This window comes from Cyclopterus lumpus, chromosome 16 (assembly GCF_009769545.1).
Source record: "Cyclopterus lumpus isolate fCycLum1 chromosome 16, fCycLum1.pri, whole genome shotgun sequence".
NCBI classification, from domain to species: Eukaryota; Metazoa; Chordata; class Actinopteri; order Perciformes; family Cyclopteridae; genus Cyclopterus; species Cyclopterus lumpus.
The window spans coordinates 2,051,528-2,071,726 of NC_046981.1; the positions used below are offsets into that span (position 1 = coordinate 2,051,528).

A 20,199-nucleotide genomic window follows, 5' to 3' on the forward strand; every position below is an offset into this window, starting at 1 on the left:
ATAGATGGATGGATAGATGGATGGATGGATAGATGGATGGATGGATAGATGGTTGGTTGATGGATGGATGTATGGCTCTGTAGGCCTTTTGTCCGTATCTGACCAGATGACTACATAGTTCCTTCCATAAGTATGAGCAATTATAGAGTTCATATTTTATCTTAATTCATGGAATAATTATTTTTCCTTAATTAAAAATAAAAAGAATTAGCTCAAGATCCACCAGCATGTGTTTCATTTAGTGTGCATTGTGACCTCATGATCAAACTAGACTTTAAGTCACCATGTATGCAACAAATAGAATAGAATAATAAGACAAACGCATAACATCTTCAACAAAAAGAAAATAATATTAAAGTAAATTAAATCGTTTCCAACATTAGATGCAAAATGAAAAACTGAATTTCTTATTCCTTTTGGGTCACACACTAGTGCTACTAATCACAACGTGTTGCTTTAACTCATAACAAAGGACCCGCGGCTACCAAGGTGCATTGTGGGTGCATACGTCTGTAATAAAGTCTATAATCTTATCTAGACACCTGTATCATATTTATTACATTTGGGACCTTGACTTATATTAAATAGGAGATAAAAAATAAGCCAATATTTTCTGTTTTATGTCATTGTGTGTGTGTCACAGCGTCATCTACCCTCAGAACCGACGAGGGGAACCAGAGTACAACCCCTGTGGTAAATACATGGTGAAACTCCACATCAACGGAGTTCCCAGGAAGGTAAAAAAGACGAGAACCGCATTTAGTCCTGACCTGTAGAACCGAAACGCAGAACACGCACGTTCTGCACGTTCTGCACGTTCTGCACGTTCTGCACGTTCTGCACGTTCTGCACGTTCTGCACGTTCTGCACGTTCTGCACGTTCTGCACGCACACACTGCACATCACACGTGTTCCTCTCTGTGAGTGGAAAACGCATGAGGAGAGCCCAGCAGGGAGAACGGAGCTCAAAGGGGACAGTGTGTGAGATCTGGCGCCCTCTTGTGGTGAAGATGCAGATCGCAACCACCCTTTATTATTTCTATAAAACATGTGTGATATTATTTGAAGGCAGACGAAGTCGCGATGAAGGTAAAGCCATGATGTTTACCCCCCCCCCCCTCCCGGCTGCAGGTGATTATAGACGACTACCTGCCGGTGGACCGTAACGGGGAGCTGCTGTGCTCCTACTCCAGCAACAGGAACGAGCTCTGGGTCTCCCTCATAGAGAAGGCCTACATGAAGGTGATGGGAGGCTACGACTTCCCCGGCTCCAACTCGGTGAGTGCAGGCAGAGAAGAAGAAAAAAAAAATGTTTTGCTCTCGATTCTCGTGCAAAATCCCTAGAAACAGTGATTCGTGTTGAATTAGACTCGACAAGTCTGGGGTGTTTTTTTTTTTTTTTTTAAATGCTTAAATGCTTTAAATTTTCCAGAACATCGATCTGCACGCGCTCACCGGCTGGATCCCCGAACGCATCGCGATGCACTCGGACAATCAGTCCTTCAGCAAGGACGACACGTTCCGCATGCTCTTCCAGAGGTGAGCGACGCACGAACGCACAAAGAAGTTCATCGAGGAACTCCTCGTCAACTTTATGTAGGTGTATTTTTTTTATTTGCCCCTCACCGTTTCTTGCCTCCCCCCCCCCCCCCCCCCCCCCCCCACGTCTCTGGGGGTTTCCATTATCTTCGCGTTGCCAGGTTTCACAGGGGCGACGTCCTCGTCACCACGGCGACGGGGGTGATGACGGAGGAGGAAGGGGAGAGGTGGGGCTTGGTGCCGACGCACGCCTACGCTGTTCTCGACATCAGGGATCACAAGGTCGGTGCAGTGGGTGGAGAGTCGGGGGTTTCGCCGCTCGGCCGGTGGAGTGCAGCTTCCTGCTGTGACCGGGTTGCGTTGTCTCCGTAGGGAACGCGTTTCCTGCAGCTGAAGAATCCGTGGAGTCACCTGCGGTGGAAGGGCCGCTACAGCGAGCGAGACGAGAAGAACTGGACGCCTGAACTCCTCAAGTACCTCAACTTTGACCCCAAAACGGCGCAGAAGTTTGATAACGGTATTTACTTTTTCTTCTTCTTTGTGACCATATTATGACTGAGGAGGAGTGACGTAGAGACGCTGTATCTCTGGTAGCGACCTGTCAATCACCTTGTAGCCCCGCCCTAAAGCATCCCCTGCTTTATGGTCTGTTTGACTCTAAATGACCATAATTTACTAAATGAACATCACGCTGTATTGAAGAAGACTTGAAACTAGAGATTGAGACCAAAAACTAATGTTTACAATGTTTACTGAGGGAATAAATCAAGAGAAGTAGAGTCATTTACATAGACTTCTATACAACCAGAGGAGTCACCCCCTGGTGGTCAGCAGAGAGAATGCAGCTTTAACACATGAAGCATATACTTCTATACAACCAGAGGAGTCGCCCCCTGGTGGTCAGGAGAGAGAATGCAGCTTTAACACATGAAGCATAGACTTCTATACAACCAGAGGAGTCGTCCCCTGGTGGTCAGGAGAGAGAATGCAGCTTTAACACATGAAGCATAGACTTCTATACAACCAGAGGAGTCACCCCCTGGTGGTCAGGAGAGAGAATGCAGCTTTAACACATGAAGCATAGACTTCTATACAACCAGAGGAGTCGTCCCCTGGTGGTCAGGAGAGAGAATGCAGCTTTAACACATGAAGCATAGACTTCTATACAACCAGAGGAGTCGCCCCCTGGTGGTCAGGAGAGAGAATGCAGCTTTAACACATGAAGCATAGACTTCTATACAACCAGAGGAGTCACCCCCTGGTGGTCAGGAGAGAGAATGCAGCTTCAACACATGAAGCTTAGACTTCTATACAACCAGAGGAGTCCCCCCCTGGTGGTCAGGAGAGAGAATGCAGCTTTAACACATGAAGCTTAGACTTCTATACAACCAGAGGAGTCGCCCCCTGGTGGTCAGGAGAGAGAATGCAGGTTTAACACATGAAGCATAGACTTCTATACAACCAGAGGAGTCGACCCCTGGTGGTCAGGAGAGAGAATGCAGCTTTAAAGACATGAAGAGTGCTCCATCAAATAACATATTTTGCCTCTCCAGGTGTTTTCTGGATCTCCTGGGAGGACCTCTGTCAGTACTATGACGTCATCTACCTGAGCTGGAACCCCGCCCTGTTCAAAGAGTCCTCCTGTATTCACAGGTGTGTGTGTGTTCCCCAACATATAGATGCATTGTGAGGGTGTATGTGCTCAGTGTGTGTGTGTGTGTGTGTGTGTGTCTGCAGTAGCTGGGATGGAAAGCAGGGTCCAGTGAAGGACGTCTACAGTCTGGCCAACAATCCCCAGTTCAAGCTGGAGGTCCAGTGTCCGACGGGGGGGGCCGCCGTGTGGGTGCTGCTCACCAGACACATCACTGACAAGGTGGGCACACACTTAGTGTGTGTGTGTGTGTGTGTGTGTGTGTGTGTGTTCCCCAACATATATATGCATTGTGTGGGTGTATGTGCTCAGTGTGTGTGTGTTCCCCAACATATAGATGCAGTGTGTGTGTGTGTGTGTGTGTGTGTGTGTGTGTGTGTGTGTGTGTGTGTGTGTGTGTGTGTGTGTGTGTGTGTGTGTGTGTGTGTGTGTGTGTGTGTGTGTGTGTGTGTGTGTGTGTGTGTGTGTGTGTGTGTGTGTGTGTGTGTGTGTGTGTGTGTGTGTGTGTGTGTGTGTTCCCCAACATATATATGCAGTGTGTGTGTGTTCCCCAACATATAGATGCAGTGTGTGTGTGTGTGTTCCCCAACATATATATGCAGTGTGTGTGTGTGTGTGTGTGTGTGTGTGTGTGTTCCCCAACATATAGATGCTGTGTGTGTGTGTTCCCCAACATATAGATGCAGTGTGTGTGTGTGTGTGTGTGTGTGTGTGGTTCCCTGTTATCTGCTGACTGTGTTCTCTCTGTTTGCCCCTTCAGGATGATTTTGCACAAAACAGGGAGTTCATCACTCTGGTCGTGTACCAGACGGACGGGAAGAAGGTTTACTACCCAGGTGAGGTCCAGGTGTACAGAAAGAAACCACGTAAAGAAACACAGGTCCAATATTTGATTTGGCTGCAAAATATTTACTCAAATGTTAATAAAAATGTTTCAAAAGCATCTAAAAGCGAATTTACTGCCTCGGTTTGATCCCCAAACATGTAAACAGCCGACCCCCCTCCTTACATCGACGGCATCCGCATCAACAGCCCTCACTACCTGACCAAGATGAAGCTGACCAGTGCAGGAGCACACACCTTCACACTGGTGGTTTCCCAGTACGAGAAACAGAACACCATCAACTACACACTGCGGGTGAGAAATACACTTTTCTGTGTTTTATTTTTATATTATTATATATACATCCTCCTCTTTGCGTGTGTGTGTGTGTGTTCCCCAACATATAGATGCATTGTGAGGGTGTATGTGCTCAGTGTGTGTGTGTGTGTGTGTATAATTCATGGTCTCGTTTTTATACAGAAATTTCTCTATAAAAAAAGCTTTATGTTTAAATATGTGGCTAACGTATGGAAACAGATGGTTGCTTTAGTTTTTTGGTATTTATTAGTTTTGTATATTGTTTAGGTGCATATGTGAAAAAAGTTAATTACTTAACTTATTTAAGTTTAATTTAATAAAATGTTGAACGTCCGTCTAATACTCTTTTGGTGAATTTAGAATGTTCTGTATATGTTTAATATTCATTTCATTAGTAATCCTCGTCCTTTGGTACAGCTTTAAAATAAATAAATAGTTACTTATTTATATATTCCTGAATGCAAGTTTAAAACATTAGTTTGACGTTTCTGATTATTAATAGATAGTAGAAAATGCTTTCATGTCCAAAACGTGCAGGGAATCGAACCCCCAACCAGGATGAACGTTAACGCTGAAAACTGGAGATGATGGTTTTTTGCAACCGGTAAGAAATGACGTCTTTCTCCAAGAGAGTTTCCTCATCTGAGAGCTCCGTCCAACAAAAACAAGCCCAATCGATGGTTCCAGTTACGATCCAAATGATTTATTTAAAAAGTACGGCAAACACAATTACAAATGGAATCACACTAATAATTACACACAATATATCCCATGGAACAGAGATCCAGGGCCCGCCCCCTGATCGGCTACCAAAGATCTGCTGATCTTCCTCCAGCCTTGTAGCCTTCAAGTCAACCCCCTTCCTCCTCTGCTAGTCCATGGATTGGTCCAGACCTGGTTCTGTGGATCCATGTGAGGTGTCGGTCCACATTCCTGAGCGGTCCTCAGGCCTCAGTGCTTCCTCTCATCGGCTCCATTCTCCAGGCTGTGTCCTTGCTTACATTCACTTATTCAGTGGGTTCTTGATGTTTTCTGGATTCCTTCCACTATCACTTAATAGATCCCATAATTATAATTGATACATTTGCATATTACACACAGTGTCATTCATTTGATACCACATAATCCATACAGTTCTTTATTTGTGTTGACCCTCCAACTTGTAAACTCTTTGTAATACACGACCTCGATCGCGAGCAGCGCCATTAAACCTCGTTTTCTCCCAGTAAACAGGAAGTGACCGTATGTGGACTGAGGAGGAGGGACGTAGAGACGGCAGGTACGTCTCTGGTGTCGACCTGTCAATCACCCTGTAGCCCCGCCCTAAAGCATACCCTGCTTTATGGTCTGTTTGACTCTAAATTACCATCATTTACTGAATGATTCATGTCGACGCCAAGAACGTGCCGGACACTGCAGGGAATCGAACCCCATCCCAGGAAACCAGGAGGACCATCACCAGTGTCTTCTGCTCGCTTTAGGCTACATGAGGGCAAAGGTCAAGCACAACCTGCATAGCATTTATATGAATGCATAATCGGCCTTTATTTCATTTAATACATGATTAATGTAGTTTTAAACTATTGCCACCTATAGTCAACATGCAGAATAACGTGTAAAAATGTCCATCATCTGTTCAGGTTGTTTAAATGCATGAAAACACAGACAGACAGACAGACAGACAGACAGACAGACACACAGACAGACAGACAGACAGACACACAGACAGACAGACAGACAGACAGACAGACAGACAGACAGACACACAGACAGACAGACAGACAGACAGACAGACAGACAGACAGACAGACAGACAGACAGACAGACACACAGACAGACAGACAGACAGACACACAGACAGACACACAGACAGACAGACAGACAGACAGACAGACACACAGACAGACAGACAGACACACAGACAGACAGACAGACAGACAGACAGACAGACAGACAGACAGACAGACAGACAGACAGACAGACAGACAGACAGACAGACAGACAGACAGACAGACAGACAGACAGACAGACAGACAGACAGACAGACAGACAGACAGACAGACAGACAGACAGACAGACAGACAGACATTTTTGTTGGGGAAACCGAATTAAGGTTGAGATGGGGTTATGGTTGGGGGTTATGGTTGGGGGTTATGGTTGGGGGGTTATGGTTGGGGGTTATGGTTGGGGGTTATGGTTGGGGGGTTATGGTTGGGGGGTTATGGTCGGGGGGTTATGGTTGGGGGGTTATGGTCCGGGGGTTATGGTCCGGGGGTTATGGTCCGGGGGTTATGGTCGGGGGGTTATGGTCGGGGGGTTATGGTCGGGGGGTTATGGTCGGGGGGTTATGGTCGGGGGGTTATGGTCCGGGGGTTATGGTCCGGGGGTTATGGTCCGGGGGTTATGGTCCGGGGGTTATGGACGGGGGGTTATGGTTGAGGTGGGCTTGTCACGATTATTTATGTGGGGAAACCGAATCACTCGGAGAAAACCCACAAAGATGGCGTTGAGGTTGACGTGGGTTAGGCTTGGGGGGTTAGGGGTTAGACGTCTACAGGAGATCTTCAGGCACATCCAGCTTCTCGTCAATACGAGTGGTCTCGTCTGGCGGCCCGGAGGATGTCAGGCCTTGGTCTGAAGAGAAGACTCAGGCAGCTCCTCCTCCTTTGAGAGGGCTGGAGTTAACCTGCTGATTCTCATCGTAGCGAGAAGCCGGTATTTCCTGGAACACCTCTGGAACTCTGGGAATTCTCAGCACTTTTTTCCTGATCCAGGATTGTACCTTCTGGAAGGCAGGCTTTGACGCCTTCTTGAGCTGCCCCTCCAGATCCCATATCGCTTTCCTCTGGTCGTTGATCGTGTTGATGTAGTCAGAGGTGATCTGGTCTTCTTTCCTCTCCTTGTCTAACATCTCCTTGTTCTCGGCATCCTGGTTCATGCTTTCGGTCCGCATCTGAGTGCGTACAGTTTGAGCCAGTATCTTAACCCCGGCCGAGGCGGGGTCCTTTGGGTGCACCATCGCTTTGGCATTGGCATCACAGTAGCGACTTTGAAGAGCCAAGAGGCTTTTATGAAATGCAGGCTTATCCGATATCAACTGCATGGATGCATCAAGGTCCGCCTTGATGGCATGCTGTTGGTGCTCCAATGTCACGTTCTTCTCCTTCTCCTTCCTCAGTTTGGCTTTCAGGCCTGAGATCTCTTGGTCCTGTTCCCTAACTGCTTCCTTGTACTTGTCCAATTCCAGAGATTCTATTTTCAGCTTGTATATCGCGTCACTTAATTTGACCTCTAGATCCTTTCCCACCTCGAGCTTCAGTCTCTCTTGGACAACAGTCATTGAGTTGTCTTTTTGTTTTATGGATTCTTCTAATTTATGAATTTCCTTCTTGTAATCGAATATCTCCAGGTTTTTCTGTTTAATGTCTGACTTTTTACTGTTGACAGTCTGTTGTAAGGAAGTCACTTGTTTTCTTAAAGAATCCATTTCCTTGAGTTCATCCGTTCTCTGTTCAAGTCTGGCAATGTCCTCCCTTGCGGAACAGAGTTTGTTGTAAGTGGATTTAACCAAATCCATCTGTCTCTCTTTCGTTTTGACGGCTTCGTCTTTTTCAATCTCCATTTTTTTAAGCCTCACCACTGTCTCTCTGTTGACTTGCTGTTGAGCGCGCAGGGAAGCTTGAACGTTACCCGCATTCGGCTTATGGCCCCGCCCCCTTCTCCCCTCAAGGCGCTGGTTAGCTAACAGTAGCATGAAGCTAGCGCACCTGGAGCGGCGTCTCGAGACCAAACATGCTAATCACGCCGGTAAGAAGAAACTTTCTGAATTCAAGTCACGAGGCGTAAAGTCACGACGACACCGAGCAGCAGCACGTGCGCGTGCACGCGGCCGGCATCGATGACGCGCATTAAAACAGAAAAAACCCTCTGACGTGAAGTGGACTCGCTCAGAAGGTGAGCCCCGTGTCACGTGACGTTTTGAAGCGACGGCGTCAACGTCAAGGCCACGCAATGCACGCCCGTTTCGCCGCCTCTGTGCACGCGCACTCTCCAGGGAGAAGACTCCAGCCCAGATGGCCTCGTGCCACCTGGTTCCAGGACACAGACTGGCTCAAAGCTGTGCTGTCTGTCAGATGTGTTCATCAAACTGAAGGAACAGCAGAAGTCGGCTTCATGGAGCCGGCCTTTGTGCAACGAAAGGTTTCACAGAAGTGATGTGTGTCTGTGTCTCTCTCTCTCTTCTTTCTCTCTCTCTTCTTTCTCAATCTTCTGTTTGTTTTTCTCTCCGTAGGTTTACTCCGGATGCAAGTTCACCTTCTCCAAGATCCTGAATCCCTTCACTCAAACCAAAAGGGTATAAACACACTCTCTCTCTCTCTGTCTCTCTCTCTCTCTCTGTCTCTCTGTCTGTCTCTCTCTGTCTCTGTCTCTCTCTGTCTCTGTCTCTCTCTGTCTCTGTCTGTCTCTGTCTCTGTCTGTCTCTCTCTGTCTCTGTCTCTCTCTGTCTCTGTCTCTCTCTGTCTGTCTCTGTCTCTGTCTCTGTCTGTCTCTCTCTGTCTCTGTCTCTCTGTCTCTGTCTCTCTCTGTCTCTCTCTGTCTCTGTCTCTCTCTGTCTCTGTCTCTCTCTGTCTCTGTCTCTCTCTGTCTCTGTCTGTCTCTGTCTCTGTCTGTCTCTCTCTGTCTCTGTCTCTCTCTGTCTCTCTCTCTCTCTGTCTCTCTCTCTCTCTCTGTCTCTCTGTCTCTGTCTGTCTCTGTCTCTGTCTGTCTCTCTCTGTCTCTGTCTCTCTCTGTCTCTGTCTCTGTCTGTCTCTCTCTCTCTCTCCCTCTCTCTCTTTCTCTCTCTCTCTGAGCGTGAGGTCGGAGGTTGGGAGCGGAGAGCGTCATGTTCGGAGTTGACGGTGTTTTTTCCCGTGTGTCTCGTGAGTGTAGATCAGTGTATGTGTCGGTGTCGAGTGGGGTACTGTGTGCAGAGGGGGGTTTGGTGGGTTGAGTGTGGCTGTTTGCGAGCTGCCGGCGCGCGCTAGCGACGTGCTAATGGCGGGCTAGCGGGGAGCTAACGGCGGGCTAGCGGGGAGCTAACGGCGGGCTAGCGGGGAGCTAACGGCGGGCTAGCGGGGAGCTAACGGCGGGCTAGCGGGGAGCTAACGGCGGGCTAGCGGGGAGCTAACGGCGGGCTAGCGGGGAGCTAACGGCGGGCTAGCGGAGAGCTAACGGCGGGCTAGCGGGGAGCTAACGGCGGGCTAGCGGAGAGCTAGCGGCGGGCTAGCGGGGAGCTAGTGGCGGGCGTGCTAGCGGAGTTAGCACGCCGAGATGGACTTGAGTTGGCTCACACGCAGACATGGGATTCGGCTTATGCCGGTGTTCCCGTGCTCTGTGGAGGACTGCAGTCTGGCGGTGGGGGAGGTGGTGGGCTACAGCAGCGTGAAGTCCGCTGCCCGGATGAACAAGGCTGTGGTCTTGTTCCTGGACAGCATCAGTAAGGTCAACACGGTGGTGGAGAGCGGGGTCGTGGTGTTCAACACGTCCCCGTCTCTCCCCTGTTCACGGCGGAGGTGAGGGTGACGGTGGCGAACGTGCCGCCGTTCGTGAAGGACGAGGTACTGGTGGGGGAGCTGTCGAAGCACGGGAGGGTCACGTCCCAGGTGAGGAAGATGTCCTCTGGGAGTAGCTCTCCACTACTAAAGCACGTGGTGTCACACAGGAGGCAATGCTTCATGCTGCTTCATGGCAGGAGCGAGGACTTGGACATCACCTTCACGGTGAGAGCTGATAACTCTCTTTTTGTCATCTATGCAAAAACTGACAGTATGAAGTGTTTTAACTGTGGGAGGGAAGGACATCAGAGCAGGGCCTGTCCTCGGAGGAAGGCTGGTGGACAGGACGACACCAGGGGGGACCCCAAAGACGGAGAGGGCACGAAGGGGGGTCGGGAGCAGCAACAGGAGGAGGCAGGTGGGGGAAAGCAGGTGACCACAGAGCGGGGAAGTGGGGTGAAGCAGGTGAACACAGAAGGGGCTGAGGTGGGGCAGCAGGAGGAAGAAGAAGAAGAAGAAGGGGCTGAGATGGGTCAGCAGCAGGAGGAAGGGGCTGAGATGGGTCAGCAGCAGGAGGAGGAAGAGGAAGAGGAAGGGGCTGAGATGGGTCAGCAGCAGCAGGAGGAGGAAGAGGAAGAAGAAGGGGCTGAGATGGGGCAGCAGCAGGAGGAGGGAGAGGAAGAAGAAGGGGCTGAGGTGGCCCAGGAATTGGAGGGGGAGAGGGCAGGTGTAGTACTGCAGGTGGAAGAAGAGGGGGCAGGGGCGGCCCAGGGGGGGGCACATATTCAGGAGGACAGCCAGGGGTGCACTGGAGGACAGGTGGAGGTGGGTAGGGGGCAGGAAGGAGGAGGGAATAAAGTGTGGGCAGGTCATGGAAGGAGAAAGTGAGATGGAGATGGAGGAGGGTGAGGAGAAGCTTCATCCTCTGAAGAGGAAGGCCGGGGGGGACGAGGAAGGCTCGCAGAAAAAAAAGGGACCTGTGGGCCAAGGGTATGAGTCTGAGTCCAGTATGGACGACTACTCTGTGGCAGAGAGTGGGTCCTCTGATGACACTGAATGTGAGAGGGAATATAGTCTGGCCAGGCTGAAATGGTTCCTCAAGGACACAAAGAATAGGAAGTGTGAAGTGGAGAAGCACTTCACCGATCTGCCAAAACTGATTCTATCTATCCGGCTTCATATGAAGAACAAGACGAGGAGAGGTTTTACACTCCAGGAGATTTATAGGCTTCAGAAGATCAGGACAGTGGTGAATAAAGGGCTGAAGGAGGAGGCTGACAGCCAAGCACAGGAGGCCGGAGATCCGGAGGAGCAGCCCGGAGGAGCAGCCCGGAGGAGGAGCACGGAGGAGCAGCCCGGAGGAGCAGCCCGGAAAAGCGGCCCTGAGGAGTGACCATCAGGCGCAACCCTGAGGAGCGACTCAGCCCAGACGACGAGAAACCTTGACTGAAACGATGGCATTAAAACGGGGTCTCAGGACCACCAGCGGACAGAAGCGTTGCGTTTGTTGTTTGATTTAGTTTTGAAATAAGTGCAATGTTCTGTTTGTTTGTTCGTTTTTTTTATGTAAAATAAAGTTTTTCTAAAAATCCCCCCCCAAAAAAATCTCTCTCTCTCTCTCTCTCTCTCTCTCTCTCTCTGTCTGTCTGTCTGTCTGTCTGTCTCTCTCTGTCTGTTCATGGAGTTGTGTTTGATGTCCAGATCAACGGCCAGTGGAAGGGGCCGAGCGCTGGCGGCTGTGGGAACTACAAGGACTCGTACAAACACAACCCCATCTACCAGGTGAACCTGGAGAGGCCAGGGCCGCTGCTGGTGGAGCTCCGAGGATCCAGGTGAGGCTGAGTGAAGGGCCCAGGTGAGGCTGAGTGAAGGATCCAGGTGAGGCTGAGTGAAGGATCCAGGTGAGGCTGAGTGAAGGGCCCAGGTGAGGCTGAGTGAAGGGCCCAGGTGAGGCTGAGTGAAGGATCCAGGTGAGGCTGAGTGAAGGGCCCAGGTGAGGCTGAGTGAAGGGCCCAGGTGAGGCTGAGTGAAGGGCCCAGGTGAGGCTGAGTGAAGGATCCAGGTGAGGCTGAGTGAAGGATCCAGGTGAGGCTGAGTGAAGGATCCAGGTGAGGCTGAGTGAAGGATCCAGGTGAGGCTGAGTGAAGGATCCAGGTGAGGCTGAGTGAAGGGCCCAGGTGAGGCTGAGTGAAGGGCCCAGGTGAGGCTGAGTGAAGGGCCCAGGTGAGGCTGAGTGAAGGGCCCAGGTGAGGCTGAGTGAAGGATCCAGGTGAGGCTGAGTGAAGGATCCAGGTGAGGCTGAGTGAAGGGCCCAGGTGAGGCTGAGTGAAGGGCCCAGGTGAGGCTGAGTGAAGGATCCAGGTGAGGCTGAGTGAAGGGCCCAGGTGAGGCTGAGTGAAGGGCCCAGGTGAGGCTGAGTGAAGGGCCCAGGTGAGGCTGAGTGAAGGATCCAGGTGAGGCTGAGTGAAGGATCCAGGTGAGGCTGAGTGAAGGATCCAGGTGAGGCTGAGTGAAGGATCCAGGTGAGGCTGAGTGAAGGATCCAGGTGAGGCTGAGTGAAGGGCCCAGGTGAGGCTGAGTGAAGGGCCCAGGTGAGGCTGAGTGAAGGGCCCAGGTGAGGCTGAGTGAAGGGCCCAGGTGAGGCTGAGTGAAGGGCCCAGGTGAGGCTGAGTGAAGGGCCCAGGTGAGGCTGAGTGAAGGGCCCAGGTGAGGCTGAGTGAAGGATCCAGGTGAGGCTGAGTGAAGGTGAGGTAGTTACTCCCTCCTGTCTGCAGGCAGTACAGCGTCGGCTTCGAGGTGGTGACGGTGTCGACGGTGGGGGACCCCGGCCCGGCTGCCCCCCAGAAGAGGAACAGTGGAGATTACAGGTGCAGTTTGTAGAAGCAGGAGGCGTCGAGCGTTTTGAAGGACGCTCTGCATCTTTGTCTCCTCTCTGCCTCCATGTGAGTCTCAGAGAGGCCGAGAGACAGAACCCTGAAAGTCTCTTCTCTCTTTCTCCAGGTGTGGCTTCTGCTACATGGAGGCGGACCACGTCCCAGCAGGCCTCTACAACGTCATCCCCACCACCTTCCTGCCCAGACAGGAAGGACCCTTCTTCTTGGACTTTGCCAGCACCTCGGCCCTCAAGGTCTCCCAGCTCCAGTGAAGATGGAGCGTGGGCTTCCTTGTTCTCATGAGATCACACTGATTATGTGACCGCATCCTGGACTCAACAGGAAGTTACGGTGTTAAAAACGTCACATTGTCACAAAGAAATCAGACAGAAATACAATTCAGGGTCTTTCTACCTCTTTCTATGGAAAGCCGTGAACACCAACTCGTGCTTCAGATGCTCTCCACTGCAAAGCCTGATGATGATGATGATGATGATCATCATCATCATCAGACCTGGTGACGTAGATTTAAAAGGTCGTCAATAAAACAGAGAAAGCTGTTTAAAAAGAGTCTGAGGAAGAAAACAGTTAAGAGTTCCTTTGAAATCTCAGGAGCTGTGTGTGTGTGTGTGTGTGAACGTGAACCTTTTACAGATAAAAACTTATTTTAATAATTTCTCATTTGTTACCGTCAAACACATTTATATATATATATATATAGAAATAGAAATATATATATATTTCTATAGAAATATATATATATATAAATATATATTTCTATATATATATAAATATATATTTCTATATATATATATATATATATATATAGAAATATATATCTAAAGATATATATTTCTATATAGATTGATATATATATATATATATATATATGCCTAACCTCGTTTCCTCGGCCCCAGCGTGGGGGGGTCGTCGGGGTCTCTTTCATCTTTAGCCTGTAAATTGTGTTTTTGAGGAAGTTCCATCCACAGTGCGCTTGTTTTGTCCGACCAGCAGGTTTAAAAACTAAAGAATATTAGATATTATATGCAGAAAATCTATAACTGGGGACTTTTTAGATTTTTTTTGCCATTTTGACTTGATTGATAACCACATTTCTGTATATATATATTTTTAAGTTTCTGTGAATCTTGTAATTTTTCGGCACGTGTGTTCATCGGTTTCACTCCGCTGGCCTGTGTGGGTGCACGTGGCTCTTATGTCAGCAGGGCGGTGTGCACTGAATATTACAAAAACCTCTTCAACAATATAATTTTCACATCATATATCATTCACATTTATTTTTTTATAACCCATGAAAAACTTGCCTCAGTGCACGTTATTCCACGTGCACGTGTTGCATGTGATGAACCTGGTTCACAGTAATACTTCAGAGCATGATGACATAAGAACCGTTAACAATAATTCATAATAAAGCCGACTGCAGATGAACTGTAAACGCTGTCGTGCTCAAAAGGTTGGAATGTTCTTTTCAGAGGGAAATATAGCTTTAAATATCCATTCGTTGATTGATTGTAAATCATTGTCATTATTATGAATGCCATGTAAAGTTATGTCATTTTAAATTACTATCATTTAAATCCTGCCGCAACTCGTTGTATGAATGATGATTTCATGTTTTGCAAAACTTGCACTAAATGTTTGTTCAAACGTTGAATACATGAAATGGTTCCTGCTTCTGTCCGGGCTCCTCTGTTGCTTTTATTTTGGAGGGCAGGGGCTTTTATTTTGATAGAGCGAGCAACAGTAATCTGATAAATCCTGTAAAGGTTGCAGGAACAACAAACTCAAAACCTTAAAGGGAGGTTTTAATAAATGATAACGGCACATCGACGTGGACTTTTCATTTTATAAATTGAAATATTGCGTAAATAATATATATTTGCCCTTAAAATCAAATAGTTTTACAAGATATGTCATCAGTATTTGAGGCCATATTTTCGTTCTCAAACTTAACCCTTTCACGTTACTTTATGAACAGATATTACTGGGACCAGTACAGAAAGTTGCAGGTGAACATTTAATATCCAGGAAGAGAGCAGCTGGTTACCAGTGTGGTCACGTGACCATACGGAGGCTCGTCATTGGACAACATGACTTACACGTCACCCAACAATCGGGACGAAGATACAAGAAGGGAATATTATTTATTTAATTCTTTAGAGCATGTAGAATAATAGCTCTCTGCCCAACATACTATTTCACATCTGCAATATAACCGTTATTGTATTGGAAGGACACGCGTTGCGTTTAAATATTAGAAGACGAAGGAACATTTAAAACACGACCATCTTGGTGGAAGAAACCAGGAGAGAAAAGCTCAAACTTTAAGTAGCTTATGAATACACAACTTTTCTTAGTACCTGAACATCTACACACACACACACACACACACACACCAGTAAATGATTAATTAAGTGACTTTAAGCACAACCTCTGCTCAGTTCACAGGAACAAAGGATCCAGTTTGATTATTAACGGTTCTATGAATTATAGAAGAGATGAAGCACTTTTAAAAAGAGCTCGTACGCAGGCAGCCGATGTACTTCTGCTTTTAGTGGAAAAAAGAACGGCACGTTTGGTCCCGAATGAGACGTTTTCCAACACGACGGTGCTCTTCATGCCTCAGGAGTCCAAAAGGTGTGAAGTCCTCCACGAGGAGACGGGACCCCCCGACGCTGCCGAACAGGAAGCGTCCACCGGGCCGGGATCCTGAATGAGGAGTCGAGTCCGGGAGCTCGTGAACCGCTCAGTTCTGGTTTCATTTTGGGAGAGTTCACGTCTCGTCTTTCTTCTCTCAGACTCCTTTGACCAGGACCGCCGTCGGGCCGGCCTCGGCCTTCTGGGAACGGCCGTCTGAGTTGTTGGCGTTGGCGGCGCGAGGGCGGCGCAGGTTGAGGAAGCCGAAGCGCGTCTCCAGGCTGAAGCTCCTCTTGGAGGTGGAGGTGCTGCTGTTGTTGTTGGAGGCTGGAGCGTTGTCCAGGTCGCCCTCTGCGCCCTCTGCCCGGTCACCTGCAGCACAGCGAAGGATTTGATGGTTATTAACCCTTTGAGCGCCCATGGAGAAACATGGAAGTAGCTTAATACAGCACGTAAAGCACACAACACACACACACACACACACACACACACACACACCTCTCTCCAGGTCGCACTCCGGTGACGACGCTCCGCTGCACTCGCTGCGAGGCCCGAGCACCGGAGAGATGAGGCCGAAGTCCGACAGCGACACGGTGCTGGGGAGGTCCAGACTGCAGGGCCTGGACGGAGGAGAGGAGGACGGAGTGGGCGACGGAGAGGAGGAGGAGGACGTGCAGGAGGAGGAGGAGGAGGAGGAGCTGGCGAAGGGGCAGGGCGACAGGAGCTCCTGGGGGCTGCTGGGAGATGAACCCAGGCTGCAGGTGGAGCGAGTCTCCTCCTCCTCCTCCGACATGACGCTGCTGGCCTCGTCGTCGAAACACACCGACGCCACTGCAGGAGGAGGAAGGGAGGGAGGAAGAGAGAGAGAGAGGGCAGAAAGAGGGGAATGGTGAGGAGGAGAGGAGGGATGAAGGAGCAGAGGAGGGAGGATGGATCGAGGAGAGAAGGAAGCAGAGAAAGGAAGGAGAGACAAAAAGTGAGTGAGCGCCAACAGGGCGATAAATAGAACGTTAAGAACTCCTCCAAAAGGAGCAGCCAATCACAGAGCTTTAAAACGGTCACATGCACGTTGTTCTGCCAAAGGAACCGATGACCGTACTCACTGGATATTCCGTCGGACTCCATCTTGGAGCCGTCTCCGTCTCCCTCGGCCCCGACGCCGCGGCCCCGGGGCCCCATGGCGGAGCTCCGCCTGCGCTCGTGGATCTCGTCGGAGATGGTCTCCAGGTTCCTCAGGGCCGCCTTGTACTCCCCTTTGGCCCGGGACAGCTTGGCCTGCCGCGCGTCCACGTTCTTCTTCAGGTTCTATATATATATATATATATATATATATATATATATATATTAACCATAGAACATTTGTTTTTCATATTTCTGTCTCAGTTTCATTCTCGGGTGGAAACCGGATTCACAACGCTGACAGGAAGTACAACGGAGAGCCGGAGCTGTGCACCTCCTGCTCCTCTTGCTCCTCTTGCACCTCCTGCTCCTCATGCACCTCATGCACCTCATGCACCTCTTGCTCCTCCTGCACCTCATGCACCTCATGCACCTCATGCACCTCTTGCTCCTCCTGCACCTCATGCACCTCATGCACCTCTTGCACCTCCTGCTTCTCCTGCACCTCTTGCTCCTCTTGCACCTCCTGCACCTCTTGCACCTCCTGCTCCTCCTGCTCCTCTTGCTCCTCCTGCACTACTCCTCCTGCACCTCCTGCTCCTCCTGCACCTCCTCTTGCTCCGCCTGCTCCTCCTCTTGCACCTATTGCACCTCCTGCTCCTCTTGCTCCTCCTGCACCTCTTGCTCCTCCTGCTCCTCCTGTTCCTCCTGCACCTCTTGCACCTCCTGCTCCTCCTGCTCCTCTTGCTCCTCCTGCACTACTCCTCCTGCACCTCCTGCTCCTCCTGCACCTCCTCTTGCTCCGCCTGCACCTCTTGCTCCTCCTGCTCCTCCTGCACCTCTTGCTCCTCCTGCTCCTCTTGCTCCTCCTGCTCCTCCTGCACCTCCTGCTCCTCCTGCACCTCATGCTCCTCCTGCACCTCTTGCTCCTCCTGCACCTCTTGCTCCTCCTGCACCTCTTGCTCCTCCTGCACCTCCTGCTCTTGTGGAATGAAGTACAAACACTTGAAAGACTTCAACGCTCACGTACCTCAAGCTGCAGGTAGAACTTGGCCTTCATCTCGAAGTAGGGCCTGGGGGGGGGGGGGAGGGGGGGGGGGGGGGACAACAACACAATTAGATCAGAGGGGAAAAACACAGAGCAACCCAGAAAAGTCCCCACATCATCTCCATGGCAACTGTAATTTCTTCAAGCTTATTTAAACCGTATTCCCAGATCTCACTTCGACTTGTTGATGGTGCGTTTGAGTTTTCTCTCCAGCTGCTTCATGCGGCCGATGGCTGCCGTGTATTTGGCCGCCGTCTCCTTGTGGACCAGCTCGCTCCTCCCCTTGGTGTGCTCCGCCTCCATCACCTGTGATGGCCAATCAGAACTCCCCGTCAGCCTGAGGTTTATGTATCTTTTGCCTTTTAAGTGATTCGTCAACTTTCTATCGCTTTTTTTGTGTGAAAAATGTAAATAAAGTGAGCAGGAAGACCAAGAAGGTCCAAACTATCAATAATACTACTTATCGGAAAATTAAAAAGTTTATAATAATTTTTTTGAAATTAAAATTACAAAAATTATTCAATTAAAAAAATGAACAATTACAATTAAAATTTAAAAGATGACAATTTAAATTTAAATTAATCGAAGGAAATAAAAAAGCTGTAAAATAAAAAAAGATGCAGCCACTAAAAATATCAGCACCTCTGAAAATTAAAAAAAAGGACTAAATAAAAATAAAGAAATAACACAATTTAAATTTAAAAAGAAAAGTAATTGAAATTGAAATTAAAATCGAAGAAAATAAAAAAAATCTGTAAAAAATATCAGTACCTCTGAATTCAAATAAAAATTTAAGAAAATGACAAAATTAATCAAAGGATATAGAAAAACTGTAAAATAAAATTAAAAGATGCAGCCACTAAAAATAAAATGACACTTTTCCATCTCTGGCGTCCGATCCCCTCTCTCTCTCTCTCTCTCTACCTGTCTCCCCACCTCCCTCATCTCCCCCTCTCTACCCCTCATCTCTCCCCACCTCCCCCTCTCTCCCCCTCCCCCTCTCCTCACCCGCTGGGTGGCGTGGTTCAGCATCTCCTGCCAGGCGGAGTCAAACTGCCGGCTGTCCTCCTCCAGGAGCCTCTGCTCGGCCAGGGAGATGGTCTCCTTCGCCGCCCGCAGGACCTCAGTGGCTCCCTGGAAGTCCTGGGTGGCCTTCTGGGCCTCCAGCTGGGCCTGGGAGACAGAGGGAGGAAGAGCATCATCATCATCATCATCATCATCAAAACAATTCTAATCTCAATCTCACAAACATTAAATCGCTCTGCTTTGAGTTATTTTCCCAAAATATTTCAGGGCTGCAACTTGAGGTTTGAGTGTTTGTGAAATATAATTACTACATGCAAAAGGTGCAGCTGGACAATATAATAATAATAATAACAATAGTAATAAAACATTTCCACGATCGGTCTTTAAATAAATACTTCAGAGCGGTGTGTATGCAAAGGAAAAAATAAATAAAAATAAAATGCAGAATGTAAATTTAGCTTTGAAAAGGGTAAACAACACTATTTTCAAAGCACCATTTGTCCTTGTGTGTTTGTTGTATAAGTGAAATCCAAAAGCACAACACAAGGAACAAAACGAAGCAGAAAAAAACAAGTAAACTCAGCGTGAAATTAAAGCTTCAGCTGTTTGTTTTTCCCCTCTTAGTCCCTAAATTACCATCACAAAATATAAAAGTATAACATTTAGAGTCACTGACTTGGGAGCAGCAGGTCTGGGGCCTCGTACACCAGCTGCTATAATCCAAACAACAACAACAACATGGGTCATCGATGATCGGTGATCAGTATCAGGGCAAACAAAAGGGATCTCCGCTTTCACCGATCATTTTTTATTCATTTCCTCTGAAGTGGAAATGATCCGGGACAATAACGTCTCCATAACGGGGAAAAACCCCGGCTGCTGGTTCCAGGAGGGAGGTGGACTAACTGTGGCTGGCCTAGATAATGTGAGGGGGGGGGGGGGGGGGGGGGGGGCGCTTCACGTCTTCGACAGAGACATTAACCCAGATACGTCCGGGCTCTGGAGAAGGACTGTCGGGTTCTGTTCAAAGTGACGCCAGCTTAACGGATAAATAAAAGAAACTTTTATTTTGAAGAGTTTACAACAAAAATCCAGACACTGACGTCAAATGTGAATATTTTGGGCGCATTACAGCATTACAGCATCACCATGACCTACGGTGACCTACGGTGGCCCGAGTCTGGACAGATGTCGGGGGATTAGTCGGGAGAAGAGGGGATGAAAGAGGAGGAGGAGGGAGGGGGGGGGGGCTGGAATAGAAAGCTGAGTGGAAGGATGGAGTGAGTTTTAAGGGGTGGGTCTACTGACCACCAATTCAATTCAATTCAGTTTATTTTGTATAGCCACCAGGGGGCGACTCTTCTGGTTGTATAGAAGTATATGCTCCATGTCTTAAAACCTGCAATATATCTACTGACCACCAGGGGGCGAGTCCTCTGGTTGTATAGAAGTCTATGCTTCATGTGTTAAAGCTGCATTCTCTCTCCTGACCACCAGGGGGCGACTCCTCTGGTTGTATAGAAGTCTATGCTTCATGTGTTAAAGCTGCATTCTCTCTCCTGACCACCAGGGGGTGACTCCTCTGGTTGTATAGAAGTCTAAGCTTCATG

General features: G+C 48.8%; 2 protein-coding genes across 5 annotated transcripts in view; one reads left to right on the top strand and one right to left on the bottom strand.

The window, feature by feature from the left end:
* Positions 1–13,461, top strand: part of capn7 (calpain 7) — a 21,005-nt gene extending 7,544 nt beyond the window's left edge. For 2 of the 4 annotated variants that reach the window (XM_034553210.1, XM_034553211.1), the window contains 13 exons: positions 644–737; positions 1,132–1,278; positions 1,433–1,539; positions 1,701–1,821; positions 1,912–2,056; positions 3,093–3,192; positions 3,277–3,412; positions 3,951–4,026; positions 4,183–4,328; positions 8,623–8,685; positions 11,567–11,697; positions 12,640–12,732; positions 12,866–13,461. In XM_034553210.1, coding sequence (XP_034409101.1) covers positions 644–737; positions 1,132–1,278; positions 1,433–1,539; positions 1,701–1,821; positions 1,912–2,056; positions 3,093–3,192; positions 3,277–3,412; positions 3,951–4,026; positions 4,183–4,328; positions 8,623–8,685; positions 11,567–11,697; positions 12,640–12,732; positions 12,866–13,010 — 1,504 coding nt within the window. In that variant the 3' untranslated portion in view covers positions 13,011–13,461. Of the gene's footprint in view, positions 1–643; positions 738–1,131; positions 1,279–1,432; positions 1,540–1,700; positions 1,822–1,911; positions 2,057–3,092; positions 3,193–3,276; positions 3,413–3,950; positions 4,027–4,182; positions 4,329–5,111; positions 5,293–8,622; positions 8,686–11,549; positions 11,698–12,639; positions 12,733–12,865 lie in introns of those variants that run through there. The other 2 variants (XM_034553212.1, XM_034553213.1) reach the window with 2 other exon arrangements.
* Positions 13,462–14,547: 1,086 nt separating this feature from the next.
* On the bottom strand, positions 14,548–19,293 carry LOC117745149 (SH3 domain-binding protein 5-like). Its single transcript, XM_034553253.1, has 6 exons — positions 18,572–19,293; positions 17,739–17,869; positions 17,546–17,588; positions 16,500–16,701; positions 15,895–16,227; positions 14,548–15,768 (listed from the first exon to the last, which is right to left on the bottom strand). The coding sequence occupies exons 1-6, from the start codon at positions 18,593–18,595 to the stop codon at positions 15,554–15,556; spliced, it is 948 nt and encodes a 315-aa protein (XP_034409144.1). The 5' UTR covers positions 18,596–19,293; the 3' UTR covers positions 14,548–15,553.
* Positions 19,294–20,199: the final 906 nt, after the last annotated feature.

Excerpts from the sequence above, each read along its gene's own strand:
- LOC117745149 (XM_034553253.1), bottom strand. The coding sequence starts at position 18,595 with ATGCTGAACCACGCCACCCAGCGG. Across the intron at positions 17,870-18,571 it reads TGAACCACGCCACCCAGCGG|GTGATGGAGGCGGAGCACAC; the intron begins GTGAGGAGAGGG and ends TGGCCATCACAG. Across the intron at positions 16,228-16,499 it reads GGAGTCCGACGGAATATCCA|TGGCGTCGGTGTGTTTCGAC; the intron begins GTGAGTACGGTC and ends CTCCTCCTGCAG.